Source organism: Aulonocara stuartgranti (assembly GCF_965226115.1).
Source record: "Aulonocara stuartgranti genome assembly, chromosome: 12".
NCBI lineage: Eukaryota > Metazoa > Chordata > Actinopteri > Cichliformes > Cichlidae > Aulonocara > Aulonocara stuartgranti.
The window spans coordinates 15,793,670-15,814,446 of NC_138948.1; the positions used below are offsets into that span (position 1 = coordinate 15,793,670).

The following is a 20,777-nucleotide window of genomic DNA, read 5'->3' on the forward strand; positions in this document are numbered from 1 at the left end:
TCAGAGACTCTTAAAGCCTGACAGAGAGTAGCTGTCAAATATTCACACAGGGATACTTAATTCAACCGAGTCAGGTGTGTGTACGTGTCGGCATTGGCACGTATGTGAATAAACATGCAAATCTGAAGGTTTTAGTTTTGTGAGCTTCAAGTGAAATGTGATAGAGTATGCCAAGCATGCATGTACGTGCTATAGTATTAGGACATAAACGGCGCTCAGTGGAAAACGTTTCCATTTCATGGTACAGTCTCCTGTCACATTGGCTGAAATTATTATCAACAACAAAAATCACTAGATGAGGCTTTAAACTGTAGTCGCATAAGTAGAGCATTTTATTAACCATATAGAGTCATATAAAGAAAACGTAAGACAATGCTCAGTGATCCAGCTTAAGGAGTTGCGAGATTCTACAGTTACCGTCGCTAATATCGGCGCATCTTATTATTATCGATGTCAGTAAGGGTTTCATATAATTTAGAGGGTAAGTAACTGATACTGACAGACAAAAAAAGACTTTGCTTTCACTCTTGAGACAATGCAATAATAAATAGATGGGACCACAAGTAAGTCCTCCATTGACTTAAATGAGGATGCCATTATGTCAAACAGTGACACAGAGCACAGCGGTCTTAGATATCATATGTGACACAAAGTTAATGAGATATCAAGGCAGAGGTGCAACACCTCTCACTCTATTGAGTGCCTTGATCATTGACTGAAATGGGAGCGACACATATATTACTCCATGACAGGCCTCACCCTGGAGCGCTTGGCTGGCTTGGTGTGTGTTTGTGTATCAAAGTATGCAAGGCGTGCATGAGGGGAAATGTGTTAATGCATGTGTAAAGCATGCTACTTGGGGAAATGCAAATTTTGTATCTGTGTTTGAATCTGAGTAGGTCTTTGTGTATGTGCATTTATGTGTGTGTGTAGGCTGCACGTTTGTGTGTGAGTGATAGCAGAGACAGCCCAGACACTGACCTGTTCTGACATATAATATTATTCTGCCACGGGGGATCGAAACTGAAAAGGGAGAAAATCCATAGTGCACAGGAGACAACGGTGACGGAGAGGGGTAAGAGGTTTATTGGGAAAGAGGAGAAAAAAAACAGAGAGAAAGTGCAGGAAGAGACAGAAGGGAGCGAGAGAGCATGACACTGAGGGGGAAAATATATCAAGTTCTTAACCTCACGGGAATCAAATATAGCAAAAGGGACGGGATTGAAGAAGACAAACGGATCAGAATAAATCAGACAAAGACAGAAAACCAAAAATGTCTGACTCATGGAGTCTGTTAATAATATTATAGCTTTGCGTCTAGCCTCCAGCTTAAAAAATAAATAATTTCAGGCGTCTGTTTACTACCTTCTAAATGTATTTGTCAGCATGAGAAGAATTCTTAACAGGTTGAAAGTCTCCACATTGACAAAATGTTTTCTCTAAAGGAAAAATCAATGATTGGTAAGCTCTGCATGTACAGAATGTAGAGGATGTATCCAGTGTTTCCCAGTTCCACCAAATTTAGGAATAATTAAACCGTTAATTTGATTCATTTGCTTAAACGTACACAGTCAAGGCGGCAGTGTCACTGTCAGTGGCACTGCAGCAGAAGGGGGAAAAAAATCAGCTTGTGTCAATGCAGTCAGCAGAGAGGGACAGGCATTAGTGAACCACTAGAGTGCACCCTGTAGCTTTTAACACAAAGTAGATGAAAAAAAAAGACAGACAGAGAGACAGCGGGGTTGCAGAATGAAATATTATAAGGAGAAGCAGAGAACGAAAGAAAGATTTGGGTAGGAGTCGAGAGTGGGGGAGGCGGGGCGCGATGGAGAGATAGAACGCTAACAGCCAAATATTCGGTGGTGCAGTGCAAGAAAAAAAAGAGGGGGAAAAAAGATGCAGGTGAGAAGAAAGGAACGGAAATGCAGAGCAGGGGATGAAAGAATAAAGTAAAGTATAAAATCAAGAGAGACATATTCAGAGGGGATATCGGCTTCCTTCCTGTATTCGCTCTCAGTTCTGCTCTGCAGTGCTTGCTTGCCACTCTGGAGGTGTCACCCCGTCATAGAGAATTTATCCATGAAAAAGCAGATCCTCTCTCAAAAACCTTCATCCAGTCCTGCCTCTTGTCAGTCCTGCCTCCTCCCACTGCGCTGCTTCTGAAAAGCAGCCCTTTTTTTTTCATATGACTTACTTATCATGGAAAATTCAGTCTCAGCTGATAATTACTGAAGCACTGCCCAGAAGAACTGCTTCTTGATATATATTTATGAGTCGCCCCAACCCAGTCTGCTAGCAGGAACTGGACTTTTACATTTCCGCAACAGCATGATGTCTGACAGTGTCTCTGGCCATGAACTCATTTAAAGCGTGCACACTGTGTCTGAATTGCATCACATAGGGAGTTTCAGGTGTTCCCCTGGGTTGTACAGTTGCAGTGATACTTCACATTCGAGTTGTTCTTGTTAAGTGTGGTATTCCAGTGATTCGCACGCAGGGTGTAACAGATTTTTTTTCCCACAACTTCCTGCTGCCAATCGGAGTTTGACTTTGGTCTTGTCGACCTTAATGGCGAGCGCCACGGCTATGACCTGCTGTTTTCATGTGAACCAAATATCCAGAGTGGTGGGAGAGCACACTATTATCTTATGTGTTGCCATAATGACAGGTTTCATCGTGGTTCGTGAACAGGACTGTCTCCCGAGCAAAGCCATCAAATGACAATGTGTATTCATGATCTCTCTGTACCATACTAGCTTGTGGTAGCCCATGTGCTGCAGAAATACCACAATTTTAAAATCCTTTAAAAAATCGTTACAGAAAATTCGAGGTGTGATTTGTCTTTGGTGCCACTATTTCTCAACCCATTCACCCTGGACACAGTCTGTTTGACCTGCTCCCCTCAGGCAGGAGGCTCCGGTCCATTCGCACCAGAACCTCTCGCCACAAGAACAGTTTCTTCCCCTCTGCTGTTGGACACATGAACAATAACCATATGACTGTCCCCGCCACTAACTCATGACCCTACGCTGTGTCACTGCATCATTTCATGTCTGGCACTGATCACCACCTGCACTCATGTATATATCTTTCTACGTAGCACTCATAATTCTTATTCTCATGTATATATCTCATGTATATCTCATGCACATATCTTTCTTTCTACATAGCACTTTAATTCTTATTGTTTGCACTGAAGCACCGCAGCAATTTCCTAATGTTGTAAACCTCAACATCTGGCAATAAACCCATTCTGATTCTGATTCTGATTCTGATGCCAGAATCACAGATGTCAGCTCACTAGGTAAACGTGTTTTCTCAAGCTGTCGGTGTCAAGTTTGTAGTGAAGGTGATAAATACTTTTGCTGATGCAACAAACAACCCTATTTTACAATAAAATACTACCTTATTTGTGTTTCTGGGGATAATAATAATTAAGTAAACATGTTTACATGACCAACAAAAAATGATTCTTAGTAAGTGTTAATGGTTCCACTCTTCCATCTTATTAGACACTGGATTGAATGCATAATTTTAAAACTACCGTGTGCCACTTTCATCACTCCTTCTAATGCTGGCTCCGGTTTAAGTCTAATATATTCTGGAAGGAGAAAGGAGAAAGTGGGACCCTCTGGAAGAGCGAAGCACGATGCAAACAGAAAGTGGGATGCATGCAAATGAGATGCAGCAGTCAGGTATTTATGATGCTGGGTAATCACCAAGGGAATTAAGTATTTAGTCATGCGAACGTTATCTGTGTATCATTAACATCATTTATCCCCGATCAACACAGACGACCCTGTAACATGAGTGGCATGTCAAAACAGGGCTGAGTCGGTGCTTTGTAAGGATGCACTGTAGACCATACGGTAAACATCTTCAATTCTCTGTATTACGCATTATGAATTAGGCATTACTAGCAAATGCTGAATGGGCACTGATATTTGCATAACTTATGTAAGAAAAAAAATAAGAAACTTTAATCTGCATATTAGTGCACCTGATAAAAATGACTGGGTAATACATAAAAGTACATAAAAACATAGTAATGACAGTGAATGTTGGAAAGGATAGAAAATGTCTGTGAAACTTTTAAAAGACAACATCCCAACAATAGAAATTGTTCAATACCCATAATACATCAAAAATACGCACACTAAAGATGAATGGTCACAAATATCACTGTATTAAAAATACACGATAGCAAAACTTGCAATTCTTTCCTTCTTACGAGCAGCCAAAGGAGCATGAAAACCTTTGGAACGTGAAAATCTACTCCAGCTGCCAAAAACATATGCGCACAGTGCGTGACGTGCGCCTTAGTCACATGACAAATTTTATGATGAGTCTGAACATTTAACAACATGCTGGACAGCAATGCTTTCAAGTAAATTTGCCCTCTTGGAGAGCAAAGATGTCAGGTGATTCATGGAGAGAGACTGAGCCACAACACTAAGGAGTTTTTGTTTTTTAGGGATGCTATACCATGAAATGCAGAAGGGTGACAAATAAAGTGAAAAGCCAATATAATGTGTTTTAGTAAGATTTTGTGCATCCAGAGCAGCTTCCACTCCCCCGCCCGGCATTGATTCTCCAAGTTTCTGGACCTCTGCTGGACCGATGAGCATTATTCTTCCAAAGCACATTTCCTCATTTGGTGATTTGATGATGGTGGTGGAGAGTGCCAGAGGTGTGGACTCGAGTCACATGACTTGGACTCGAGTCAGACTCGAGTCATTAATTTTATGACTTTAGACTTGACTTGAAAAAATGTTCTAAGACTTGTGACTTGACTTGGACTTTTACACCAATGACTTGGGACTTGAATTGGACTTGAACCGGTTTACTTGAAAAGACTTGATATTTTACCCCAAATATAAAATTTAACATGCATATTATATAGAGATTGAAAATGTGACGTCATTCACGGGTAGAACCGCAAAGGATTCTGGGAACTCGTGGCAAGCGGTACTAGCGCACGCAGGCTTTCAATTAAAATCAGTTACACAGCGATAAAAAGAAACACAAAAATGTCAAGAAGCTGTTGTATCATTAACTGCAATAGCCGGTCGCATGACAGCCACGGGAAGCCGACGGGTAAAGAGATCGGTTGTTATCGGATTACGTCGTTGAAGAGAAATTGTTCAAACCATGTTTCCGAAGTAACAAAGACGCGACTGGATTGCAGCCATTCAAAGACCAAATATAACGTCCCAGAACACTCCAGCTCACAGGTTAGTCTGCTCCAAGCATTTACACGAAGGTCAGTGTTTTTTAGTAGTTAATACGTCATTTTCATAACATAATTAGTGATATAGGTTACAAGCAAGTCTGGCGCTGAACAGAAATGGTCGCGCTATGCTCCTTTATTTATTGTGCATAAATAGTGAATTGTCCTGACACAATATTGCGTTTCGCTTCTGTTATTATGGTACATTGACAAAAACATATACTTTTATTCGCAGGATAAAACAGGTTTTTGTATCACTAATTGCCCAGTACGATTACAGCATACAATATTATTGTCACTGCTACATTTCTGTGATGGGTACCAGAAATTATTTCCACTGCTAATTAATTACCGTTGAGCTCAAAGGTCCTATTAATAAACGGTTAATGAATGTGTATTTATGACGACAATTTGTGAGATTGGTAAACTTATGATACGTACGATGGTCTTTCGTTCTACACGGTGCATTTCAAGGTCCTGCACCCATCCGTCAGTAAACTGTACCTGGGCTTGTTGCAGTGACCTGAAGTTACTAAACTTCATGAGTGTATGCACTCACTCCAAGAACCGTATGATTATAAATATGCATATAAATATGAGATAGCTGACTTCATCTAACTAGCAAATGTTGTCCAGGCTACGTTGGTGATACAGTTTTTTTTAATGTGTATGATATTTTTGTCATGCGATTTTAAAGTCGGTCCTACAACCGCATCCAAGAATAACATGCAGCTTATCTCAGAACTGTCGGTGAAAATTATTCTTGGAGCTAAGTTTAATTGAGCTGCATTTTAAAGAGGTGCAATTTCACAATTTGTGTATATTTTCTAAGTTCACTATTTTGTCATGTGTTGAGAAAAACACAGATTTTAAAATTACATGGTCTAATATTTACATTTAGCATATAACTGCAACATTATTTTTTCGTTGTTTTTTTTTTTAAAGACTCGAAAGGACTTGAAATTCAAAGTTTCAGACTTGTGACTTGACTCGAATTTTACACCAGTGACTTGAGACTCGACTCTGACTTGCCTGACATTACTTGAGACTTGACTTGAGACTTGAGGATAAAGACTTGAGACTTACTTGAGACTTGCAAAACAATGACTTGGTCCCACCTCTGGAGAGTGCTGTCTAACATTCAAAATCTCAAGTGCTCATTTGCGGTGAGAGGTGGTAACAGCCATACCAGTATCACAGATTCACATCATTTCTACACTCAAAAAAACCCTTCAGTGACCTCCCCCCATCCCCCTAGAGAGACTAAGGAACTAGATGGTACCACTGACATCAATATAAAATAGTTTTATGATGACAATGGTTTCAAAGGCGAACACTCAGAAAAACTTTGCACTATTTTTTTTTCTCACACTTCACCACTTCACTTCACCAGGGGACTCACGTCATTTCTTTTAATTTGACACCCATCTGTATGTTTTTAAAGTGAACAGTAAAAGCTGATTTAGAAGTACTCAAATCCCCCTAATCCTCTAATCCTTGCTATTTTTTTATATTGTAGAAGAGATATTTAACACCACCGGCACCACCACCACCTGTCCTGTTCATTCAAACCCTATCAGGGGAATGACTCGACTCCGGTGTTTATTTCATTAACCACAATCATTTTGTCTGTGCCAAAGTTTAATTAACCAAAAAAAATAATAAAAAATGAAAAGACGTACCTTGCGAATGCCTTCTTTTGACTCCTCAACGTTATTATCGCCTCCTCCTGTGCGGTTAATCATCCGCCACATTTGGGAGTACATGGGATCCCTTTCAAAGGGGTTCATTGCCTTGGAGCGCACCTGATCATAAACTGCAGAGTCCAACACTGTACCGTAAGGCAACTCTGTCTGCTTGGATAAGTCTTGCAGAGACCTACAGAGACACAGGTGGTGAAAAGGGTTAATATTCACATCATCTTCATTCATCTATCAACTGTAAAAAAGGCTGAGCCTGAAAGATCCTTCACCTGTATTGATACACATTTGATCCTTGCTGACTGTAGATGTAGTACTTTTTAACAGCATCACTCTTGTTCTACTAGTGCTCGTAATAATAGCAGACACTACGATTTCATTTGATACTTTCTGGGTAATTCTTTTGTAAAATGCTTTTCCAAATGACGGTGGTATTAAAATCACAGAAACGATCAGACCCCAGGTTAACTGCACTTTAGCAAAACACTCGTTTCAGCTTTCTATTCACTCACTTCACAGTACAAGATTACTACACAGCTCAGTCTGCACTTTTACACATACGGTACACTTATGATGGAATCAGCCTAACATGAAACACCTATTACAAAGCATATAACAAAGCAGAAAACACCTAAATCAACTATCCATTCACTGACTTGAAATCCTAACTTTGGAGCTTTGGGCTTGGCTCTACAGGACATGGTGAATAATCAGTCTTTTGTTGCTGTCTTAGTAATTCCCCGTGATACCTAAGAGGGGCTGGAAAGGGGGGATTTTGGATGGTACAAATTGAGTATAAACGGAGTGGCCAGCTGTACTGTGGTTCAGACACTCACCTAGCCATTAATTTTTCTAAGGACCAAAAGCAGGAGTTGGCAGCAACATTTAATTGACATTCAGGATTTATTTTAAAAAAGGAAACTGGCCACGACAAATGGGTATGAAAAGATGTGGCTGGAAACCAGTTTCAACAGTAGCACTAATAAGATGGCTAGGATAACCACATACTCAAGATTTCTAGAACTACACCAAGAAAATGGAAACACTCATAAAGAACTGAAAAACACAAACACACATACAAGTTTCTCTTCCTTTCTCCTTCGTTCCACCTCTCACCCATAAATTGTCACCTCTGGGGGAATACACAAGCTATTGTTAATTATAACGCAACGGTGCTTGGGTTTCCTTTCAAAGAGTTTGGCCGCTGAGAAATGTAATGGAGAACCATTATGAAAACTAATTACTGTTTGTTTGCTACATACCACCCATGGATTTGAGAGACAAACGTTTGGGAAACAAAACATGCACACAAAAACACTCAACATGTCCTGCTTAATGAAGAACAACAAGTATATATTATCTTACTTCATTAATTCAGTTGTAATACAGTACACCCACGAAGCAGACTTACAATGGGCACAAATATAAGTAGCTACTGCTTGCAATATTACTACACTGTTCATTTTGATAAATACACACCCACACAGACACGCACACGTGTGACATAATATGGAAGGGACAGCTCTTACGCTTCCCCCTTGGCTCCAGCCCTCCTTAAATATCTCGCTGACCCATTCTAAAGAAAGAAAAAATCCTTTGAAGATTTTAATGAACTTTGCCATGAACATGAATCTTTTATTTCCGCCAATTAATCTTTGGCCTAAATAATCTCCCCTCCCCACCGCTCCCCCGTGAATATGCACGCCTGTCAGCACACTCTTTGACCGGGATTCCCCCTTTGTGAATTGCTTTCACTGCATAGTAACTCTAAGCTTGTTCTTTAATGGTGCGTGTGCAGGAGACAGAGAGAAAGAATCATGCATTAGCTCTGCATTACATTAGACCAAATTTCATTTGGAAGAAACCCCCCAAAAACAGATAAAAATGGTTTGTGTTGGTTTCACTGACTATTTTGATTAATAATGAAACATCGCAAGGATAGTATCCAGCATACAACTGAAATGTATGTTTAAAGAAAATACAGATCTCATATGATTTACCCTTTTTTGAACAACCACTGCATATATTTCCACGATTGACAAGGCAAGGAAAACACAAAACCTTAAAACTGAAAATGTGTGTAATTGTGTGGTTCACAAAGTCTAAAAATACTGGCGGCGGCCAGTGGTACCCCTCAGCCTCCTAGTAGATACACCTATGGTATAGATTTCAAAATCCTATGCCACCTTGTTCTCAAGTTATCACATTCAGAATATTTTCAAAGAATTTGACCTCGAGGTCAAGGTCACTGAGATTCAAAGTCATACAAGATTTTTAGTATATACACTTTTCATATCAACTTCAAAATCCTACGTGACTTACTTCTTGAGTTATGGTTTGAGTGGAAGGGTGGCTGTGTGTGATGACATTAACAGAGAACGGATCAAAAAGCAGCCAACATTCAAAGAAGAGTTTTGGACAGTCATTAAAGAAGCTGGGAGATCTATTCATGAAGACTACTTTTAAAAAATTAGATGAAAGCATAGTGGTCAAACCAAAATCTGTAAACGTAAGAAGTATCTATAACTCTTATTTTAATGTATTTTTTTCTTTAAACACTATTAAATTCCTCAAATTCTTTTACTATTGTGTGGGTGTCTCATGGAAAAATGCCCATATGCATTATGTGTTTAACTGTCTTTCTGTGAGTGTTTTATGTGAAATTAATTTCTGTGTGTGTGTCTGTGGATCTGTGTGTCCACAAAATTGTGTTCCTGTCCTGTGTATGCTAGCTCATTTTGCAACCAATTATATTACCCCTAAGCAGCTCAATGAGCAAGTAAATGGAGTGAACAGCAGCTGAATGTTTTGTGTGACAAATAGCGAATATGTGTGTGTGTGTGTCTGTGTGTCGGGGTGAGAGAATGATTTAAAGACTGAATAGCTAGAGAGGGGCCCTTTTAATAGCAGGTTAATCTGAATATGTGCAGGAGTAATTCCTGTGTGCATAGCTTTGTTTCTGCATATTTGGTCACCTGGTCACCTTTGCTAAAAGCTTCTGTCAATAAAGATCATCAGCTCCAAAAACTCTAATTTTGGTGCTAATTTGGCCTAAATGAACTTGAAAGGACATAGATGATCGTGGCTACACAGTTTTGTAGGAGACTGAATCTGTAAATGTAGAAGCCTTTATCAGAAACACATTAACCGCTAACTATACTGTACACGGGAATAGGCAATCGATACTCGGACTGAAGTCAGCTGAAGTGGCAGTGGTTCCAGCTGTGGCACATTTGGTTAGCTAAATTGAAAATCGTTATTGTTTCATAATTTAAAAATCCCAGAAGTTCTTTTGATCTGTGTGGCCATTTCAGTCTCTATGTTTTCATCAGATCATCAATATCATTGAAGTGCTGGTGCAGCATGCAATATTTTGTATTCCTGTTCATTTTTCAGGGACACCGATGTCAGAAGCAGAATGAACGTACAAGCCAAGTCACAGCAGATCAAATCAGATTTCATATCATGCATTTCTTACTTAAGCTTTACGTAATCAATATCTGCCAGTGGACAATGATCTGCTTTATCTGATTACTAAGAATGCAACAGCCACCAAAGAGTCACCTGTAACTATAAAGCCAGCAGACATATTCACACAAGCAAGTGTGAAATGACCTGATTGACTTTATTGGCAATCTTTATCAACCATAAAATATGTCTCCTCCTGTACGAGGTTGGGCCAGGAAAGAAGCGCTTTATCCTCAAACACTCCATCCATCTTTAAGTCTTCCCAGCCTAACCAATTCTTCCGCTCCATCTATTCTCTCTGTTCGCTCTGCTGTCTCTCACCTCACTTTTACCCCAGAAAAATAAATTCCCCATTCTGACTCATCACCACTACCAAAACCCTTCACCATGCTTCCTTCCGCTCCTCTTCTCTCTGTTTCCTTCTCCATCTCTAACCTTTGCCTCTTTACTCCCATTTCCTCCATCTCATCTTTCCTTCCACGCACTTGCGCTCTTCATTTCCACTTTATAATGCTTATTCCCCTTTTGTCTCTCCCTTCGTACATTCCTCTCTAGCACCCTCTCTTTGCTACTCTCCACTGCCATCTCTCACTGTTTTCCTAAAGGATTCACACTGAAATTGAGGGAAAACATCCAAGCGTGAAATAGTCCAGAGAGAGTTCTGAGCGTTCACTTGTTATTTCATTTTCAGGATGAAACAAGGGCATTAATACTTAAAAATCCTGTCTGTCCTGATAGGAGACACTAAGGAGATGAATGCCTCCATTCTTCCCCCGACCTTCTCTTCCTTTCTTGCCCATGTGTGCGCTCTTTTGCTCTTTTCCATACTAACTAATTCGCTCTCTCAATCACACAAATGCATTCAATCTAATTCCATCTGCATAATATGTTAATCAAAGATTATCAGATAAAAGTGCATGCTAATCACAACATCACAGACTGCTATTTTTTTCTGCATGGCTACATTTCTCATCTCTCCATTGAGATTTTGTTACACTTTACAATTACTCTCAGTTTATTTTAGGAATGTTCCATCTCACCACTTATCCCCAAAACCCATCTTTGGAGGCCTTGGGCCATGTGGGTGCTGCTGTTTAGTTGGTAATTATGACACTAATGACCCAAGAAGAGTCAACACACTAAAGATAATGCATTAAAATTTATGGAAATCCTTAATTAGCTCAATGTATGCTGAATGAGGCAGCAAACTGAGAGCCACTCATTAATGACAGCAAAGTGAAAAACAAACAAACAAAAAGCAATTGAGGACAGACAAAAGAAAGAAAGAAAGAAACTATAGATTGACACATTTTACAAGAGGCTGGGCGGAAGGACGTAGAACAAAGAAGAAAAAACAACAGCATGAATGAGGGGCGCAGTGTGACCAAAGTAAACTAAAGGAAAGGTCTTCTAAACACATAAAAGAGAATGACAGAGAGACAAACTGACAGAACCAAATTAAGAAACAGATAGTTGTGAGATTTAGAGAAATAAATGTTGTTTATTCCAAAGCCAAGCACAATTAACTGTGGCACTGCCGGGCATAGCGGATGCTTCGGCATGCTGATTAGTCCAATGAGAGATGAGCGTTTCCTAGTGCCACCAGGAGAGAAGCAGGCAAACATATTATCACAAGGATAGATAAACAGAGGGCACAGCGCTTCAGGAAATGTCTGTGTGTGTGCGTGTTTGTGTGTGTGTGCATTGAACGTAGGCAGCTTTTCTAGTTGCCTTGATACCTAGGCAAAAAAAATAAAAAATAGATTGCAAAAACACTTTTAAAAACAATTTCAACATACTTTGACTGTTTCACTAACTCTCTTTGCCATTTTTTCTTCCTACCTTGATCAGTAGAACACACACGGACACACAAACACACACATATGTGAGACAGATAATATAATGGAGGACTGAGCTTGAGAAAAGAAAGGGTAAAGAATTAACTGCGCGTGTGTGTAAGCAATCTGCATGCGCATGCATGCTTGTGTGTTGCCGGGTTTCAGCACACTGAAGGTGCATGCAGTGTGTGTCTGTGTGTTAGGCACGATTTGTCATGTATACTTGTATACTTATACAGAAAGATGTGTTCGTGGTGTCGTGCAATCATAACTGAAAGCACACATTTATACAAATGCACTATATGTATATATGTAGTTTTTGCCTTGGGCTCATCTTTCTTTGCAGTACAGAGGTTGTGCATCTATTTAGATGTGCTGTGCAGTTTTAAATAGAGTTAAATGAGTCTTAAAGAGGTTACAAATGTGTATGATATGATCCACAGGCATAAACCAGATTTATAAATGTGTAAAACAATTCATCTGTGTGTAACTCTGAGTACTTACAAACGCATGCGCCAATCTACACATGGATACAAAGCAATTTGAACATTATTTTAAAAATTCTCGTGTCGAAACCTGAACAAACAGCGATCATTTACAACACAATATTTTCAAGCTCAAGTTTTCCATGTAACCAGTCTGACCACTTTCACTTTTAAAAAGCTTCCCGTGCATGAAAATATCTAAAAATATTTGCAACTTTCTTTTCGCTCACTTACAGATAAATCAAATATGTGCGCACCAGTCGCCTGATATGCACAAATCACAACACATGTGCTCTGGGGTTTTGAGGCTCTTAGTCTTTGCACACTGCCAGCTTGGCACAGATCCACAAATCTAAGCTGAGTTCAAGTGCTAGTGGAAAACTAGGACATTCAAGCCTCCTTTGTATTCCTGGGTTATTTCAAGGAAAACAGATGTTTCACATTTGTGCATCTGTACCAAACTGATAGTGTGAAAAGAGTCTCAAAACCCCAGCACCCTGCGAGCACATGTGGCATGATGATCAGGTGACTGGTGCACACGTATTTCCCGATCTTTGAATGAACAGAAAGTCACAACTATCTTTAGACAGTTGCACGGGAACCTTTTTGAAAGTGAAAATGAAAAGATTTGTGAAGATGGACTTACAGATTAGCGTGTAAATGATCCGTATTTATGCAGGTTTTAGCCCTATGCATTTGGGTTGTATGTGTTCAAACTGCTCTATGTTTGGACTGGAGTATGCAATTGTGTATACCCAAAATCACACACAAAATGTTCAATACACATTTGTAACTCTTTTGAGAATCATTTAACTCCATAGGTTTAAATATACCTAAATATGACAACAATAAGGATACAATAAAGGTGGCAGTTTTTACTTGAAAACATTTAAATCAATATATCAGTCAGTATGGTAGCTACCACTAAAAACAGTAGGTGAAAAAAATTTGTTGAATACTTACTGTATAGAATTCTCTATACGCGTGATTGTGAGGAAAGCTGCTAGATTGGCAGTATATGAGGATATGACAATTAGAGCAAACATCCACCAAACCCCCATCATCATCCTTGTAGCTAGGGTGGTGTAAGGCACCTCTCCACCTGCAACAAAAGTAAGAAAACAAAAGAGAGAAAAAAAGAGAGTCAAAATCACGGTATAAGAAAAAAAAAGCAGCTCTTTGCTGCGGGAGAAAAAGCTGTGAAAACAGCAAAGCACATCCTGAACGATTATCATTGGATTAACAGGATTTGATCTGATGCTTTGGCATAGATCTGATCTTCACATGGTCGGATCAACTGCAAGAAATTGCTGTGAACTGGAAAACATCAAAATAACAAATTCCAAATCACTGCGATAAGAAAATCTTTGATATATGAAAACCAGTTTATAAATAATCATACATTAAGTAACATTTGAAATCTTAGGTCTTGGCAAGCATCGAGTGATCAGAGGTTGTCTTCCATTGTCTCGTGATGTTTTAATACACTTTATATAACTAAGAACTAAAAAAAAACTATTTGGATGCACATTTAAAAAAAACGGTAACCTGCTTTTTGCAATAAATACTGTTGAAAAGATGTGATGAATGCGAACAAAATGCTTGTCAGGCTTTCCCATTAAGATGCTGCCGGGAACACATTACAATGAAAAGTGGCTTGTTTGTCTTCAAATATAAAATCGCTTTATCCTCCTCTTGTGTTATAAACAGCTTTTCTGGCCTTGTCCACTGAAATCTTGTTCTGCAACAGTAAAACACAAACTGGCTCCGCTTTATATGTTTTTCAAGAAAGGTTGTCATTCCAAATGTAGCCCTCAAAAAACAAGAAAACAACAAAATAAAAAAAAACTAAAGAGAGAGAGACAGAGAGAGGGAATCTATTTGTTTGTGTACTAACCAGCGCAGAAAACGGGACACATTTATCTTTGGCTCTTCCATTCTTCTCAGGTAGCTGTGTGGGGTAGCCTTTCTATTCATACCCACACACTTGCTTACTGACGACAGTGTTTTTGCATACATTTACTGTAGCTATGCAGTAAATGTATGTTTTTATACCTGTGGTGATCACGGTTACATCAGCACAGACCAGCCAATGCTCTCATGTCTCCCACTTCCCTTAGCCCAGCCTCAATAATATATCTGACACCCACATAATCTCTCTCTCTCTTTATCTCACCACCTTCTCTATATCCACTGGATTCTTTTTTTTTTTCCATCTTCCCTTCCTGTATACCGTTTGATTTATTTTAAACGTACTATCTCTTTTTCCCTCTACATGTTTTCTGTTATCCTTCTTTGCATGATTTGCTGTTGACACCAGGTTTTAGCACAAGCCCGAAGGCATTATAACGTATACTGTATGGATGACATGGCATCGTGAATTATGTCTTTAAAATGTTTCAATCTTTTCATTTTTTCAGTAAATGGTCACACATAAAGTGGTTGTGTAATAATTTTAATTTTTTATCAGGTAACCTGAAGAAAAGTATGTGTCACTGTAATTACATAACAGCTATTTTTTTTATGAAAAAGAAACTTTATAATGAAATGATCGAAATAATAAGCCAGCACAGTATTCCTAAGAAATGTGCATGGGAATGTGCGTGGGAAGATGAGATGAAGCATTTTCATGAATGAAAGCAACCAGCAGGCAGAGATGCTTTTTGGTGCCAAAAAACGTCCGAGTACATGCCTGAGCGTGACTGCAGTATCTTGGACTTCAATAGCTTCTAAAACATGACCTTTGTGAATCGTTCCAGCTGCAGAAGGTATTTGGGGATTTGGGGTTTCACACTGGCAATATCCACGGAGGACCAATTAATTCACTGAAAAAAAAGCCATTGTCCAGTCTCAGAACAATTTTTATGTTGATTTCTGGCTGCACAAGTGACTTTTATAAAATATTAATGTAGCTGGCGAGTTTAGACATCCAAGTGTCACAAAATTTTGAGCTCGGAATCAAATCACGTAGAGCAGATTTTTAGAAAAGGTCATTTCGTTTCCTAGTCTTTATATGGATATCTATATATATATCTATATATATATACATACGCGTGTGTGTGTGTGTGTGTGTGAAAGACAGAAGCAGATTAATATTACAGAAACTTTAAGCTTATTTGATCATAAGGCGAGCATTGATTTAAAAGCTCAAAAATGTGAGATAATCTCCATCTCTCTATCTCTATCTCTTAACAGCTATAAGCCTATAATACCGTTACACTTAGACACTTTTAGTGTCTCATTATCTCATCCTAAATGTGAGTGGCCAAAAAGCATATATATGATTTTATTGAGCAATATGTCACTGTTCACCTTTCACGCGTCACCAACTACCATCAGAGATTTTAATGATCTATAGCTCACATAAATTTAAAAAAACCCTGAATCCTCAGGGAAAGATGATCAGGACAACACTTTAGAAATTTAGACTCACTGGTCACTTTGTTAGGGACATCTGTTCAAGTGCTCATTAACGCACATAGCTAATCAGCAGCAACTCAATGCACTTATCGAAATAGGTCACCTGCTGTTTAAACCAAGAAAGGTGATTTAAGTGACTTTTAACACGCCATCGTTGGTGGTGGCAGATGGGCTGGACTGAGTATTTCAGTATTTTGCTAATCTACTGGAATTTTCCCACACGACCATCTCTAGGGTTTACAAAGAATGGTCAAAAAAAGATAAAATATCCAGTGAGCAGCAGATATTTGGGTGAAAATGCCTTGTTGAGGTCAAAGGATAAAGTTAAAACTCTTTGATGGACAACAGAAACTCAAATAACCACTAGCTACAAACAAAGGCATGTAGAAGAGCATCTCTGAGCACACAACACATCAAACCTTGAAGCAGGTAGGCTATAGCAGAAGACCACACTGGGTGGATCTTCTGTAAGCTAAGGACAGGAAACCGAGGCTACAGTTTACATGCGGTCACCAAAACTGGACAGTAGAAGATTCTAAAAGCATTGCCTGGTATTGTAAAAATGTATAGTTCTATAAAATCCAATACTAAAGTATATTGTACCAAGAGAAGCATCATTTATAGTGAGTGCTCTCAAAACCATATTTCATAGTAGGGGAAAGACTTAGATGGATGTTATCATTTAGTATTGAAACAGCAGTCAGCAAACGCTCCAAGTGAGTGAGTGGTTGTGTCAGGTTTCATGGGCACATATACAGGCATAAAGCATGTACGGCACCTTTTATATCATTTTAAAATACACCTTTTATCCTGTTTCATCAGAAAATGGGGTCTGAGGATAAATGACAAAAAAAATTGTGCGTTATTAGAGGTTCACGACTAAGCAGCTATCTCAAAGGATAGTGTGAAGTCAGCATGACATTTCAAACACAGACTTTCTGAACAGAGTACATGTATCTCAGAATCGAAATGATTCAGATTGACTGGTAGGAGGTGACAGCTGGGTTAACTCATTCTATACAGATACAAGACTAATAATGTTATCGTTCTTCTTCGGGGTTCCTTTGACTAAGCTAATCAAGACTACTAAAATAAATCATAGTAATCTTCTGTCTAGGATTCAGAGATTCTTTTCTGAAAGAACTTTTACGTTTTCCTCTGGTTGAACTCCTGAAAAACTTTTTTTAAAGGTAGGAGTGTATGGGTGTCTCAGTTTGCATACGGGTACACGTAAGGATCCTAAGAGAAGCATAGCTGCCATGAAGCAGCTTTTGCAAATACAGCTCGGCGGCTTCAAAAGCACCCCGTTGTGTCCCCTCGATATAGCTCTCCATTCTTACCCCCATGTTTCTCCTGCTACTCCTCTTATTCTCAGCTGTGACTCGTGTAGCTCTGGGCAAACAGGATTACTTTATTTCTTCCTACACAACTCAAAACTAGGAATTAAAACTGAAACTTCATTTAAAGAGGCATACTAAGGATGCTGCAGTTCTTCAAATTACTCTATGAACCATGTGGCTGTCTTTCAAGTTTTAATGTATTTTCCCCTAACTTTCAGGTTTCCATTAGCCTGATGCTAAGTGCTGCTTTCTGTCTTTTTTGATTGAAAGAGTAATTGGATTGCTGGATATCTACATAATTGATTAGTTAATTTGATAGCCGCCCCTTGGCCGTGTAACTGACCGACTGATTAACTTGCAATTTTGCTGGCTAAAAGACCCCTTGGCATTTCATTTTCCCATCTTTTTTTTTTTTTTTTTTTGCAGCTTCACAATCTAATTTTGTTTGCCTGAACAGACTGATGTTTTGGGTATTATTGGACAAAAAAAAGAAGAAGCCCTTCAGAATATTGTAGTGCAACCTGACTTTCCCAACCCTCAAGACTCTGATTTCTGTTGAGAAAAAAACAGCCCTTGATTGGATATTTTGTAACCTGACACTCCAGATGGTTTGGTAAACACGGAACCATCTGGGAAGTTGTCCTTGGAAACTTCTTGGAAAAGGGCAGGGACTTTCAGAAATTTATTTGGCATGAGTTTGGATGAAGCATATGCATACAACCAAGAACAATGGCACATCTTTAAACAGTCAGATAATTAAACAATAGGGCTTGGCAGCAAAAACCTTTATGTTATAAGTCTGTTTTTTGTTTTTTAATCTTCACCGGGAAAATAAAAGACAAAAGCAAGCAGTTTCATCCAAAATGTTTGGGACATGATTGGTCGACCCCTGAACCTGTTGTCCAACACTGTGAATTTATTAGCCAATAACTCCTCATAGGTCTGATGACTCATCCACAGCAATCATAGTGGAGCTATAAATTCAAGGAAAAACTCTGGCCAGGCAAACCAGATCAGTTGAGTATTATAAAGTATTAGTAATAGTGTCCAAAAGTTGATTTTGTTCATCTAGACGTAGCGTTTTGTGGGAGAAACGATTCGTCACTCATAAAGTGACTTCTTCAGTCTCAGCTGACTGCAGGTTTCCCCAATCTTATAGACAGTACATTTGCATAATGACTGAAACCAGCTCACTGAAGGAACAATGGGCTGGGAGGTCAGTTCCTTAATCTTAATTATGCAAATTCTCATGACCATTGATCAACAACCACTGACCAAAACTCACTGATCAATGGCCATGAGTACCATTCACAGAAAGTTGGGGAATGGCTGCAATCACAGCATTGTAAGATGGCAAAAGATGTACCCTTAGGCCCCCTCCTCGATTCAGAGATGGTCTTTCCCTTTTCGTGTAAATGGCCTCCTTGACACCGCGCTCAAACCAGCGTTCCTCCCTGTTCAGGATGTGTACATCCTCATCCTTGAAAGAGTGTCCACTGACCTGTAGGTGTAAATAGATTGCAGAGTCCTGGCCTGACGAGGTAGCTCTTTTGTGTTGTGCCATCCGCTTCGCCAGAGGTTGTTTGGTTTCCCCGATGTATAAATCCTGGCAATCCTCCTGGCACTTAACAGCGTACACTATGTTACTCTGTTTGTGTCGGGGGACCCGATCCTTGGGGTGCACCAGTTTTTGGCGCAGCGTGTTTTGGGGTTTAAAAGACACAGAGACCCGGTGTTTGGAAAAAATGCATCTCAACTGCTCCGATACTCCTGACACATATGGGATCACTACATGTTTTTGCTTGGGCAGCGGTTGTCCTTCTCTCCTGGATCAGCTGGAGCTTTCTTTAGGTGCCTTTCCAGCTTTGACAAAAGTTCAGCTGGGATAACCACATTTACTCAGGGCCTTCTTGATGTGATGTTCTTCTGCCTTCCTGGCGATGGTGTTCGCTCTGTGTTGTAGCTTCCTAATGACACCCAGTTTGTGCTCCAGTGAATGATGAGAGTCAAACCTTAAATACTGATCCGTATGTGTAGGTTTACGGTACACGTCAGCTTTTAGATGTCCCCCATTACTGATGGAAATCTCACAGTCTAAGAAGGCTAACCTGCCACTTTTCATATCCTCCCTGGTGAATTTGATGTGTCGGTCCACCGTGTGAAACGTTTCTCCCACAAAACGCTACGTCCAGATGAACAGAATCAACTTTTGGAGATTTACCTGGATGATTGAGAATGCAACAAGATATTAGTAAGAGTGAAAATGTCCACAATAAAAGTTTGACATTGCGGTGTGAGCTGTGTAAAACCCACCTTTAACCCTTTAAGACCTACCATAGAACCAAGTCCGCCAGAGCTTATATTATATTTTTACATGCTGTGGAGCCATTTTTGGGAGCATTTCAAGTTGCTATACATCAATACAACCATTATAGCCCAGATTTTAATAATATGTATTCATTAAGTGCATAGTAATTACATAAATTGCAAAAAAGTGCAATAAACTACAAAAAAATTGAAAATCGTTTTTGCTTTTTTAACATATATTTCTAGTTAGAGAAATTTAAGAGGCTTATCCCTCAAAACTGTAAATACAAAAAAGTTGCACAAAATAGTTTCCCACCACAGGAAATTTATTTTGAGTGTCTTCATAGTTTTATTTTTGAAATACACCAATTTTTATATTCTGCAGGAAAAACGAAAATAAATATTATACTGCAAATTTGCAAAAAAGCAGCATATGCATCAAAATAAACTATTTCCAGCAGTGCAATATGAGTCCTAAGCATCCCAGAAACGACACAGAAAGTCATAAAGTCAAAGATAACTTTTAAAAAGACCAGTATAGGCCCTGAGGCCCTGATGGTAAAAAAGACTACATTTCCGCGAAAATGACGTCACTTCCGGTTTTGGGCAGGTAATGGCGGAAATGCAAAAGTTCGCGCTGACGTCTATTCCAACGTAGGAAGTGTTGTGAACAGCTGATCGGACCGGCAAAGCGTGTTTCTGGAATATTATGTTTTTGTTCCTGCAAGCGCTTTTTATGCTATTTTTGCAAAGCTTTGTGTGGAAGGAAACCGTGACCGAGGACAAGCTGATGGCATAAGATGTAAGTACAACTCCTCCGGTTTCATATGCAAAAAAAAATTTTGCGCTAGCTTATGTGGTTGCAGAGCTACCGGGATTTAAAAATAGTTACGCAAAATGGAGCGTGTCCGCTCCGATCGGCTCTAAAGGGTTAAGCAGATAACACACTTTTTTGTGGATCTTAATACATTCTGTCTCTCAACTTGCAA

The 20,777-nt window shown here is 39.3% G+C and overlaps 1 protein-coding gene across 6 annotated transcripts in view; it reads right to left on the reverse strand.

Moving 5' to 3' along the window:
• grid2 (glutamate receptor, ionotropic, delta 2) overlaps positions 1–20,777 on the reverse strand; it is a 555,291-nt gene that overhangs the window by 64,268 nt on the left and 470,246 nt on the right. For all 6 annotated transcript variants that reach the window (XR_014279959.1, XM_082553593.1, XM_082553595.1 and 3 more), the window contains exons 12-13: positions 13,685–13,823; positions 6,913–7,108 (exon numbers count right to left, since the gene is read on the reverse strand). Coding sequence is in view for 5 of the 6 variants with exons in the window: in XM_082553593.1 (XP_082409719.1) it covers positions 6,913–7,108; positions 13,685–13,823 (335 nt within the window). In the remaining variant the exon portion in view is untranslated. The remainder of the gene's footprint in view (positions 1–6,912; positions 7,109–13,684; positions 13,824–20,777) is intronic.